General features: G+C 46.2%; 1 protein-coding gene across 2 annotated transcripts in view; it reads left to right on the plus strand.

The window, feature by feature from the left end:
- The first annotated feature begins 3,428 nt into the window (after nt 1–3,428).
- The window catches only part of LOC147750962 (cadherin-99C-like), a 172,637-nt gene continuing 163,004 nt past the window's right edge, over nt 3,429–13,061 (plus strand). Inside the window, exon 1 of one of the 2 annotated variants that reach the window (XM_086937395.1) lies at nt 3,429–3,568. In XM_086937395.1, the coding sequence (XP_086793521.1) occupies nt 3,508–3,568 (61 nt within the window). In that variant the 5' untranslated portion in view covers nt 3,429–3,507. The remainder of the gene's footprint in view (nt 3,569–13,061) is intronic. The other variant, XM_086937387.1, reaches the window with a different exon arrangement.

Genomic DNA, 13,061 nt, shown 5'->3' on the forward strand with positions numbered 1-13,061 from the left:
GGTGCGTATAGCGCGCCATGTCATGGCAGGCAGTTCCTGCGCCTGTGCGGCGGATCAGTGCGTGTAGTAGCGCATGCGCGGTGGCTCGCGCCTGCGCAGTAGATCGCGCTGGGGTTAGTGGGGATCGGGTCTTGTGCGCATGCGCTGGGATTGTTGGCGCATGCGTGGTACAGAGGTAATCCCGGGAATCTAAGCGCAAGAAAGAGATTTGTGTTATAAGCACCACGTGTAGCCAACAAATAATGACTACGGTATTCTATTAATGTCAGAAAGTCTTTCGTGCAGATCAAAGCATCAGAGTAGATGGTTACACGTGTGGGGGTAATAAAGTATATTACACACGCAAGGGAGGTGATCAGATCAAGGGTGCACAGTGTGCACGGGGAGTGGGAATGAGGGCGAGGGCAGGACGTTCATTTAGGGGTATTATGGCACAGTATACATTCCACCGTGTAGAGTTACATGGTGGGGATAGGTTCACAATTGTACAGCTAGGGTGTTCCAGGGTATGGCATCATTGAGGCCATTGGTATGTGTGGATAATCGATATATCCAACGTTGTTCCTTTTGTAATAGGAGTTTTTCATCTGTTGAGTTGTCAAACTTCTCAATGACAGTCCATGAAAAATCATTGGGTGTATGGTTGTAGGTCAGGAAGTGGTCTGTCAACTTGCTTATGTTTTTCCCACACCTTATTGTGCTCCTGTGTTCTGTCATCCTGGTGCGTACTTTTCGGGTCGTCATGCCAATGTATCTCAGGCCGCATCTACAGGTTATCAGATACACTAGGTTAGTGGAGTTGCAGTTGGTAAACTGTTTTTGAGTCCAGGTTTTACCTGGTTCCAGGTTCAGTGTCTTGGAGGGCGAAGTTAGGTGGCATACGCTACAATTGTTGCATGGTTGGTGGCCAGTTACTTTGGGGAGGCCCCAAGCATTGACAATGGTGTTGTCTTTGTTCCTGGTGTCAGTGCGCGGTCTGGTATTAACCAGTTGGTCACGTAGATTAGTGGCCCTTTTGTATGCAAAGCGGGGTTTTTCCCACTTCCTGGTGCCAGAGTTTATAATTTTCCAGTTGCGTCTTATGATGTTAGCCACTTGGTTAGATGCTGTGTTATAAGTGGTCACACAGGTAGCCATGAGCCCACACTAGCCGCATATAGGTCGCACACCACCTTATTAGCCGGCAATCAATGGGTCAGAAAAACCTACTATTTTAACATGACTCTACCTTGTACGTCTTGTCTTTGTCCTTTGTGTTTTATGTAGCAAAGCTTGAGGGAATCCCCCTCTAACAGCTACGGCGCCTTAGCGTGCGCAACACATAGTCAAGAATAACACAACCACTTAATATAGTTTATTATTATTTAATTTTGCACCTTCACTTATCCTATTGGTCCTGAGGAAAGCCAGCTTAGAATATAAAGGCACTGGCTGAAACATGTAGACCACACTGGACGCTGGAGGTCATCATAACACTCCTACTTACGTCCGTTTGCCTTTTAACCTGCTAACAGAGACCCAGTTTATTAAAATTCGTTAACCCTCGGGTGCTGGGATCCCTCGTATAGCATTTTAAACTTCACCTTCTCACTCCTTCACTGCACACTCAGCAATATACCAGCTCCGCAGTCACCTGGCATTGAAGCACACCCGGGGCACATTCGGTGCCACTGTGGTGGGCCCGATGATGAAGCATGCCACCGACTAGGTCGGTGGGTGAGGGCTTACTAAGGAAAACAGCGTTTTTTCCTTAAATATATTGTCTGACGTACTTGAGTCTCTTACACTCAATTTAAGTATGCTCAATAAACTATCTAGTCAAGCACTAAAAGGAACAAACGTGATATATCACTAAGATGTAATTGTATTTTCTGCTCCTTAATTGTAATAGGTGCGATTTTGGATGTTTTGTAATCAAATGAAGTTAAAAAACAATGTACAATACTTCTTTTATGTCTACCTGCTGTTTTAAATCACGTGGTATATCATGAGTTGCACTTATCACTTTAAATAAGGATGGTTGCTTTAATACCGCGTCATATGATCAAGGCTCATCTGAGCCGAAGCGCGTCGTGCCGACTGATCAATAAAGGAACTTACTGCACGAAAATTGTGGTCTGTCTCCATCTGTGGTGGAATTGTGGTGAAGAGACGGAGTCTTTGGATGTATGTATATTGTACATAATATTTCTATAGGACAAACCTAGCCAAAGGCAGGGGTACACTGTACGGGGTCATAGAGAAGCATAAGGTCAATGAGTGATAGGAGTAGTAGAGTCATGGACAATTAAGTCATTGAGATGTAGTGTTAAGTAAAGTGGCACCTCTTCAATTAGTTCCTAAATTTGAGCAATGTTGCAAATGTCCTGATGACGTTCCAGATCTTTTCTGCATAGATGGAAAAGGCCTGCTGCCTGTTTTTTCTCAGTTCTTACTCTACAGTCTGATGGAGTCCTAACTGTGGGTATGCAGAGAACCACCAACGATTGTGCATTTGTCTTTAAGATAAGTGGGGGTTCTGGTCTTGGTGTCTTTGTAAATGATCCAGCTGGATTTGAAGATGGTACTGGCCAGCAAGGGGGGGCAATGAAGCTCCATCAGGATGGCAATGATGTATTTGGTATTTCTTCAGGCTCTGGATGAGTGATGCTGCTGAATTTATGAGGTGCCAACACGGAGTCTGGGAGGCCGTGGATCAGGGCATTACCACTGACCAGATGTGAGAGTACAAGGGCTTGAACAGCAACTAGGAAGTCACTTTCTACAAGAAACGGTTTAAAATTATTTAAAAGAAAGAGCTAGAAGCAGGTCATCCTTGAATTTATAGCAATGTCTTCTTTAAGGGTGAGGTTAATGTCCAAGGAAAATCAGTCCTTTGGCATTCAATGAAAGTTGTGATTCGAAGCTGTCAAGATTCATGTCATTAAGACAGATCTGCATTGTGTTTTGTTTGTTGTTCTTGGCAAATAACAGAAATTCTGTCTAGTTGGTTTGAGCTTCATGTAGGCATTGGACATGATAGTACTGGATGATGTGTAGGAAGTGATTGAGGCGTTGGATGTCTGAAGCTGTTAAAACTTCCAAGCAGAGTGGAATGTCATCAGCATATTGGTGAGTCCGATGCTTTTATCTGTGATTATAGCATGAAGTGGCTCCATAGAGTTGAGAAGGTGGCAGGAAATAGTACAAGAAACAGAATGTACCTTACCATGAAGTGGATGGCTGGATACAGAGATGTGACCTGTGGTACAGGTGTGTCAGTACAGACAGGTGAATAATGTAGTAGGTGGCAGGGTGCTAGCAGGAAAACTTCCAGACTGGTGTGATATTACAGACAGCTGACCAACGTAATAGGTCAGCTGTCTGTAATGTGTGGTTTCTCCACCAACATTTCCTTCACAACTCTGTTCTTCCTTTTCCTTCCCCAGGTTCTTCTTCCTGTGCTGAACCCCTACAGACCACCCCGATCTGGTCTGCATAGAAGAACCCCTCACAGGGTCTCAAGAGATGATTCGGCCATCAGTGGTGTTCCTGCTGGCGCTCAGCTTGTCCTTTCAGCTCACTGCAGGTAACGGCGCAAGCTCTGACAGAGGATGCGGGAAATTCATTATTGGATGGCTGGTCCAGTTAATGTCCTTTGTAATCACAGTACAATCCTCTCTAATGAGCTGCATTACAACATTACAATACCCCTAGTATCTCAGTTGTAATTTGGAGGAGATAGCAAACAAATCCAGAGCTAGCAGACCACTAGTAACTTGTCTACAAATCGAGCTTTTCCTCTTTTTGCTCTCTTTTCAGAGTTTATTGTAAAGTGTACTTGGGCTAGGTAACTCTATATGAAAATACTAAGTCCATTAATACACCGTGGAATTAATGTGCAGGATAGGTTATCAGAATAGGGCCTTTCTATGAAATGTGTCTCAAACCTTTCCCGAAATGATCAGAAACTCCCTGATAGGCTCCTGATCCCATTAACTGTGCTTATATTGAGTCAAAGATTTAGCAAGTGTACATATGCATTCTGCTCTAAATACTAAGCATAACATTTAGTCAAATCCTGTCTCAGAATTAATTTGGAAGACAATGGTTCTCTGAAGTTGCATATGCAGTGACAGGCAAGATGGCGGTCTGTCCGTAGACCGCGAAAGCAGCACCACATCTGAGCTCCGTATACTAGCGAAGAAATAGAGGGAGAGCTCCAACTTCTGCCATTCTTCATGCAGCCTAAGCACTTACTCTACAAGCTGGTCGGGGGGAAGAAAATTTCTTATGTTACTTTTCGAATTTCACGAGCTTTACGAGCAACTCCCAAATTCATCCAGCACCCCGGGAGATTCACTTACCTTGCTGGGCTACGCCACGGAGCCTCGAGTGCTCGCTCCTGCACTCTCAACCCCAGCTGCAGCCGGCATCACAGGTTCAACACGGCAGGGCGGGGCTCGCCTCCAACTCCGGGCTCCGCTGCAGAATCACCTACGCTCAGCGCTCACAGAATTAGCTGACCAAGGCAACATTGTTACTTCCGATTGTTCCCTCGACTGCTCCTTTGATCCTTCAGCAGCAGAACTCCGTGGAGCAGCCTCCCTGACCCAGACGTCCATTTCGGTAATTGAAACGAAGGCACCGGGGCTTGGGTCGGGTCCTTTTGAAAATATGCCGGCGAAGACCGCTGCCTCTGCTGCCGCTACTAGAGCGCGGGTTGCTAAAGTGGCTCGAGTACTCCGCAAAGAGGCCGAGCGTCAGCAACACGATCAATTAGAGGAACTGCTTGACGAAGTGGAAGGAGCTCACGCAATAACTAACTCTGGCAAATCTAAGATGAGAAAACAACAAAATATCACCGACCAAACAGGACCTACATGCTGCCCGAAGGAAATTAAACTCAACCGGTGGCACCGTTTTGGATCTATTTCTTAAAAAAGGTTTGCAGAGCGGGACCCAGAAAAATTTGACAAAAGGGACTGCCAATGATATAGTGCACAATTCATCTAATGAAGTAAACAGTGATACTACGTCTCAACTAAGGATCCAGAGCCTGAATCGGAGCAATCTTCAAAGACCATGCCGACCCCTATAACTGGAGATATCCTCACCTCCATTTTTGCAACCCCCGCTCCAGGACAGCCCCCTCCAATGGACACCGAAACTGTAAGTAGCATTGAAGTAGCAGCTCATACGCCCTTCCCTGTTACATCTGATGCTCCGAATGTTATCGCTCAGGTTCAAGAGCCAGACGGGCGATGTATGTCATTTTCAGGGGCTGGGGAAAATGTTTTGGGGGTACAAAATGATCCAACCTCTCTTGGGACAGCTCAATCCACTCAGATGCTCCCCACCGGGCTCCATATAACACCATTACCGTTACCTGGGCTTTTGAATACATCCCCTTCTCAACAGCCTACTGACAGCTCTGATGTGCTGGTTGGAAATCATTTATCAGATCAAACAGTGTCAGGGGAAAGTTCTCTGAAGACTCACATGCTAGAAGAAAAAGACAAGGAACCAAGCGAGTTCTACTCTTTTTCCGATGAGAATGGCATTAATGTTCAGGAGGAGTGGCCAGATGAAATTGACTCTCTGGGGGGCTCATTAGACGCCGAATATGAGTTAGAACCTGGGCTCAGCTCTTACGGAGATAGCTCTGATGAGCAAGACTCAAATGTCAATACGATCAGAGCTAAACCTAAACCTACAACTAGGATCATACAAAAGGGCAAATCATATGGTCCCTAACTCACTGCAACACTTAGCTGGGACTCCAAACAACTCAGCAACTTCGGAGATATCTCAATCAGCAGTAGAGACTATCCTGCAGGCCATTGCGGCTCATAGAGAAGAAACAGCACTAGACAGTAAGAGATCTCGGGCTGCACTCCGCAAAATGCAAGGAGTTGTCAGGAAACTCTCTAAGTCCTGTAATCTGATAGGCGAAAGAGTCACTGAGATGGAAGCCAGGGTTGTGACAAATGAGAGAGAGACCACCTTGAATGCTGAGCGAGTCAAACTTCAGGAAGCCGAACTTGTTGATATTAACCCCTTCCATGCTGATGACGAACCCCAGCCGTCATGCACTACGGTGCTCGTGTGCTGATGACGGCTGGGGTTCGTCATGGCCCGCCCCTGTTCTTTTGTTTACCGCACAGCGGCGGAAACGGGCCAGCAGGGAAGGGGTTAAATGGAAATTGGAGGAGTTTGAAAATCGGCAACGTCGTAATAATCTCCGCATTCTGGGTGTCCCGGAGAAATTGCAGGGGGCCGACACCCGAGCCTTTGTAGTTAAATTGCTTAGGGAGTCCCTTCCCGACCTGAAAGACTGGAACTTGGAGGCAGAAATCCAGCGTGCCCACCGGATGCCCTTTAATATGCCCTTTAATATGCCTTCAAAGCCCGGGATATATCCCAGAGCTATCTTAGTTTATTTTGGCAACTTTTTGGTACGACAGACTGTGGCGGAGAAAGCTAGACCTGACCATAAGGTACTCTATAATGACTTTTCCTATTTTTCAAGGCCGGACTTCTGCCACGTTACTGTGGAGAGGCGTTGGCGGCTTCGCTCTCTGATTAAACCATTCCAAGAAAAAGGCGCACAAGCTTACCTGAACAATCCCGCGAAGTTAAAAATTGTACATGGTGGCTCACAAAGTTTTTTCAGTCTGAAATCAAAGCGAAGGCTTACCTAGATGAAATCTCATAGATTTGAGAACACTATAGTATCCGTCCATCTCTAAATATGTTGTAATTTGTTTAATCATGCTACAAAAAGAATTACTCTCACAATTTAACTTGATGGCTTAACGCACCTTGGTCGATGTTACAATGTTTCAATATTTGAATGTTGAATCTTGCTTAAAGTCTATTTGGTACTACTAGAGGTTCCTATTAATTCTAATCTTCAACTTTTCGCTTTCCTTCTCACTATTTTTCATTATTTAAGCATTCTAAAAGGCGGTAGCTTAGATGTTGTGCTGTGACTGCATCACCCAGACTCTGATTGAGTCTGATTGCCTACTACACGGGGGGCGGTCCTAATGGGGGGTTCAAGGGAAGGGTGGGGGGGTTGGTAGGGATGGGCACGGGGGGGTTACTAAGGGGGGTGAAAACACAAAATGAAAAAAAAAAGAACCAGGATCTTCAGTTAAAGACTTACTCAAGGGGAAACTAAATGCAACAGAAATTGAATTAGATATGTGCTTTAAAACAAAGCTTTATCTGTTTAAGGTGATCTTACAACTTTTTCCTATAAACAATGGGTAGGTTAAGTGTTCAAACTTGGAATGTTGGAGGGCTGTTAACAGGGGATAAACGAAGATGCTTGACCGAGTTGCTCAAATTAAATCCAGTAGATATACTCTGTCTTCAAGAAACCCATGTACCATGGACTAAGAAATCGTGGCTAAATCTGAATGGATATAATCTACTGGTGGCTTCTACACAATCTTCGAATATAAGGGGGGTTGCAATCTTAGCCAAAACTAATCTTGGGTTAGGGCTACGTCATCTTTCAGACCCTCATGGTAGGTGGACTATTGTTAAACTTGCTTGTGGAGTAACTATCTGTACCATATGTGGCTCAAACCAAGATGATACCGCAATCTTTGGACACCTGGCAGGGCCCGCTAGTTTTGTGTGGTGATTTTAATATTTCATTGATACCACCACTGTCCAATATCTCCTCCAAATCAAAATATAATGGTCGTAAACCATAAATTTTGGACTAATTGATGTTTGGCTACGAAACAACACTCATGATTTAGGATTCACCTATTTCTCTCATCCTCATCAAAAACAAGTGCGAATCGACTACATGTTTGTTACTGGAGAGCTTGCATCACAAGCAATTATTAACAAAATCCCAAGAATAATATCAGACCACAATGCATTAATACTTGGAATCACAGTTAACCCACAATTCACCCAACAGCGGTCCTGGTCGTTTGATAGGAAACTTCTGTCTAATAATGAATTTATATCCTACATTAAAAATTGGACCGTAGAGTTTTTTTAATATAAATCGGTTCAGCGCTTCCAGAAATGTAGTATGGGACACATATAAATCTGCTTTAAGAGGAGAGATTTCTAGCTTTCAATATGCTGCACGAACCAAAATAAAAAACCAGCATGAAGCAAAACTATCCGAGCTGGCCAAAGCTGAACTAGAGCACACCTCCCTGATTATACAGGGCAAAGACGCCAGTAATCAATGGCTTCAGATAGCGGTTTAAAAAGCTGAACTCAATACTAATCTCAGTCAGAAAGCCGCTCAAACTTATAGAGTTTATAGAAAGAAAGCATATGAAAGCGGTGAAAAAGTAGGTAAGCAGTTGGCACTTTGAACCCGTCAAAAAAATGCATCAAATAATATTTCAACAATTGTAGACGGTGGGCAGACTTATACGCAATCTGCTGATATTATCCTTCAATTTCAATGATATTATCAAAAATTATATTCTGAAGAAGTAATCACTTCTGAAGAGGATATTGATAATTTTCTGGTGGGCTTTCTTAACAATCAAACAGCCGCTAGTCTACTAGATGATATGGCAAGAGAAGAACTTGAAGCCGAGATTACATTGGCTGAAGTAGAGTCTGCTCTATCGCTGTTATCATCGGGCAAAGCAGCAGGCCCAGACAAACTGCCGATTGAGATTTATAAAATTCTTAGCCAACAATTAAGTCCCCTGTTATTGGATTTATTTTTGGGGGTTCAATACAATTACATTCCCCCATGCTCTTGGGATGAGGCTAGTATTATAGTATTTCCTAAGAAGGGAAAATCACCCGAGCAATTGACTTCTTATCGCCCAATATCTTTGATTAATTCGGACTCCAAATTATATGCAAAAGGGATGGCTCTCAGACTCAGCAGGATCATCGGGCAGTTGGTTTCTCCGTGGCAGCATGGCTTCGTTCTGGGGAAAGGGACCACTGATCACACCCGTCGGGCTATTGCCCTCTTTGACGCCATGTCTGTCACGGGGGGCTAGATGTCTATGATCCTGCTAGACGCTGAGAAAGCCTTTGATCGTGTCTCATAGAACTTTTTGTGGGTAGCCATGGCACGTCTTAATTTCGGCCCTAAATTTCTTAAATCCATAAAATCCATGTATCAACATCCCAAAGCAAAACTGTTACTGCTAGGTTCAGAGTCTGGCTATATTAATATTGCAAGAGGTACAAGACAGGGGTGTCCCTGCTCGCCCCTCCTCTTCGCTTGTTACATAAATACCCTAATTATTAAATTTTTGGAAAGTTATGATATTAAGCCAATTCTCTGTAACCAATATGAAACAAAAGTTTTAGCATACGCTGATGACATCGCGGTGTTAACATCCCACCCGACCGAGGCGATGCACGAAATTGAACGATTGACCTTACAATTGGGCAATTACTCGGGTTATTCTCTCAATAGAGGAAAGACCATTATATTATGCACTGATAACACTCTCTGTCCAGACCAAAGAAGAGCTAAAACCGCTACTTATCTCGGAGTGATTATTTCCACTAATACCAAGACCCTAGTTAAAAACAATTTTGATCCACTCATAGATAAGATTAAGACAGATTTGGATAGAATAAATGGTTTGTACCTCTCCATTATTGGCAGGGTGAACTATCTGAAAATGAACATATTGCCGAGATGTCTATATCTTTTTCGGACAATTCCTTTATTTGTTGATCCTAAAATACTTATGTTGATTAACAAACTTATGTTTAAATTTGTGTGGCAAAACGGGAAAATCAGACGTTCACTTTCCTATTTATCTATGCCACTAAATAGGGGCGGGCTTACGGCACCAAATATTATGTTGTATCATTGGGCAACTTTCCTAAAACATTTAAAACCAATGGTTTTAGAGCCATCTCTTGCTACTGGAATAGCTACCACCCCAATCCCCTCAATACATGAGCTTGTACTTGGCCAAGAAGCCATTGGCCTATTACTAAGAAAGACCGAAGCTAGTCATTATAAGCAAAACAAGGGTGAAATCTTAAAAAGTGCTTGGATAATTTGGAATAAGGTACTAAAGCATATGCAGATAGGTAAAATCACCCGGTATACACCTTTGCTCCAATCCACTATTACATCTGGTCTTGACTTCGACCACACGGCAAAGAAATGGCAAAGGTTGGGTATTAAAACAGTTAAAGATGTCTGGATAAATGGATCACACACTGTTTTTCATGATGTAAAAACAAAATTTGGTCTTTCCGAAGGGGATTTTCTTAAATTTGCTCAACTACACGCCAAACTAAAAGCAAAGAGTGACTCAATCAGTCTCTCAAAGATTGACCTAATTGAAGCATTTACCACTTCAAAAACTAGGATAGGAACATTCTATGATATACTTTTAACAAACATAAATGACGATATTGAGCAAACAGGAACTAAATGGGCGGTGAAACTCAACAACCCTGATATTGATATAGATAGAGTCCTCGATATGAGCAACAATTTGTTCATGGCCAGCAATTAAAAGGCTCAGTTGTTCAAAACAATATTCGATCTTTACTTTACCCCGGCCAAACTTTTCGCGTGGGGTAAAAGAGAGACCGATCGATGGGGGGGCGCTAGAGGGCGCACTGCGAGATGGCTGACCTCTGAGTCGGCTCCGCCGGACGGGCGCATCTCATCGGATCCCCTGGCCCCGAAACTGACCCGATCCAAACGCAAATCGGCGGAATAGATGGCTGAAGGACTCGCCTACACGCTGTGAAGGTCTCGGCCGGGACTACAGCCGCACGCCAGAGAGAGCAGCACAAACACTCGCGGAGCGGACCGGCTCCCCAAAATGGCGGGCAGAGACCGAGATGACCGCAATTGAAACCCGGCGGTACCGCCGCTGATCGGCCACGGGCCGAACCTCCCCCTGGCACGACAGCAACAGGCGGCTGGAAACGGCGACTCCCAGGTACGAGGTGCCTGTAAAACGTACAGGAATCCTGGCGGCCGGTGTGCGTTCCACGGCGGCCAAAATGGCGGCGGCGGTGGAACGCAAACTCGAGGGTCCTGCGCCAGCTTTCAGTGTCCTGCACTGACGGGACAAAAGGCGCGGAAACGAAGCGCTGCGTAACTAGGGCGGCACAGTGGCAGGGAAAGCGACAGGAGGTAAACGGAGCGGAGTGCGCAGGCTGGAAGCCACTACTCGCCACTGACTGCCGCCCTGGGAAGACACACTAGACCCGCGAGTGCAGGCACAACTGCCTACCTGGGTCGGGGAAGAATGCGGTGAGCACCTTATATCGTCCACATCGCCGCAGGATACTACTACAGGGCGCACCGGGCTGACCTGCACCGCAACCGAGCAATGAGCATGGCCTGATGAGTGGGGCTTTGGCGCGAAGAGCGACTGGAGCACTGCTACGGCGTACACGGACACCGGCCAGGCCGGCAACCCCAACGAGCTCACCAGTCTCCGGCTCAGCTGACACCCAGGGCACAATGGGTAAGCCGGACAAGCAACAGTCGAAGTTGCCTTTCGAAGCGAGGAAACAAGCGACGAAAACGGGCGCTGCCCACGATGCTGACGGAGACCAGGCACTAGAGGAAGGGACTGGCATGGAAGCAGTATTGAGGGCTATCCAGCAGAGCCTGCACGACATGAACGGCAAGATGGACAGTGTAGTGGAGAGGGTAGACTCGCTAACTAACAAGCTGGAGAAGCACGAGGAGAGGCTGACGGAGGCGGAGCGCAGGATCTCCTCGATGGAGGATCACTCCAGAGACACTGATAAAAAGCACAGCGCTCTTGACAGGACCCTGGAAACCTTGAAGGCAAAGGTGGAGGATCAGGAAGCGAGGTCCCGCCGCAACAACGTGCGCATTTCGGGCCTGCCGGAATCGACCAACACGGGCAAGATGGAGACGTACGTGGAGGGCCTGCTGAAGGATATCTTTGGGGCTGGCAGCTTCTCTGAAGTCTTCCTGATCGAACGTGCCCATCGCTCTCTGGCCCCCACTCCGAAACCAGGGGCTCCGCCTCGCATAATTATCGCCAGAGTACTCAACTACAGAGACAGGGACACTATACTTCGGCTGGCGAGGGAGAAGGGCGCCATTACACATCAGGGCAACTCGCTGGAGTTCTACCCAGACCACACAATGGCGGTACAACAGGCCAGGAAGGAGTTTGCCACGGTAAAGAAGAAGCTTCGAGAGCTGGATATTGGATACGCGATGCTGTACCCTGCAAAGCTTAAAATTCTGACGGATGGCAAGCCGGTGGTCCTCACGACGGTGCAAGCAGCACAGGAATATGTAAAGACCCTCACCAAACGTCGAAAACATCAAGAGCACGCGGGCAGAACGAGCGACAACGACTGAAGACAAGATGGCACGCCGAGCGTCTTTTGATTAGACGGAAACAGCACCACTGGCGACACAAGGCAGACAATGCGAGTTGGGTGAAACTTAATGTGATACGTCATGAATCTGGGACTCCCACTGATGTCGGACTATGAACGGGAGATGTACTGGGCGACAACGCAGTGAGTACTCTGTAGTGACTATAACCTAATGCCTAGACAGGAACATTGGGGCCTTAGATGGCGAATGACACGTGGCCAGAACGATGAGCTATATACGGCCATACTGTGGGGCCCAGAGACACTGACATTGGGGGGCCTGGCATCACCCACGAGCTTTTACTATGCTTTGGAGGGATGAGAAGAGTGTTAATGGTCACTGAGTACCTGCGGGAGATCGGGGGCGAGATGGGGGGGACAGGGGGTACACGTTGTCGATTTGGATAGTATGCGTAGTGCGCCCGTCCACATCCACTATGTGGATGGAGATGTGTGCTTCGGGCGGCACCCCCAGGAGGGTGTTCCCCACGAAAAGTTTATGCACAGTTTTGAAGTTCGGGGGGGGATGGCTTTGGCAGAGTTTGGGTGCTGAAGTGGGTGGGGGGGGGATGGGGAAGCGAATTGTATTACCTATGTTTGCTCTGTGTCTGAGAAGCATTGCGACCACTTTTACTGCCTTTACTGCATTGGTCAGGTATGCGCTGTTTCATAGATGGCCGCACAGGCAACGCGACGCACATGTTCACTGTAATGCA

This window comes from Lissotriton vulgaris, chromosome 1_1 (genome assembly GCF_964263255.1).
Source record: "Lissotriton vulgaris chromosome 1_1, aLisVul1.2, whole genome shotgun sequence".
Taxonomy (NCBI): Eukaryota; Metazoa; Chordata; class Amphibia; order Caudata; family Salamandridae; genus Lissotriton; species Lissotriton vulgaris.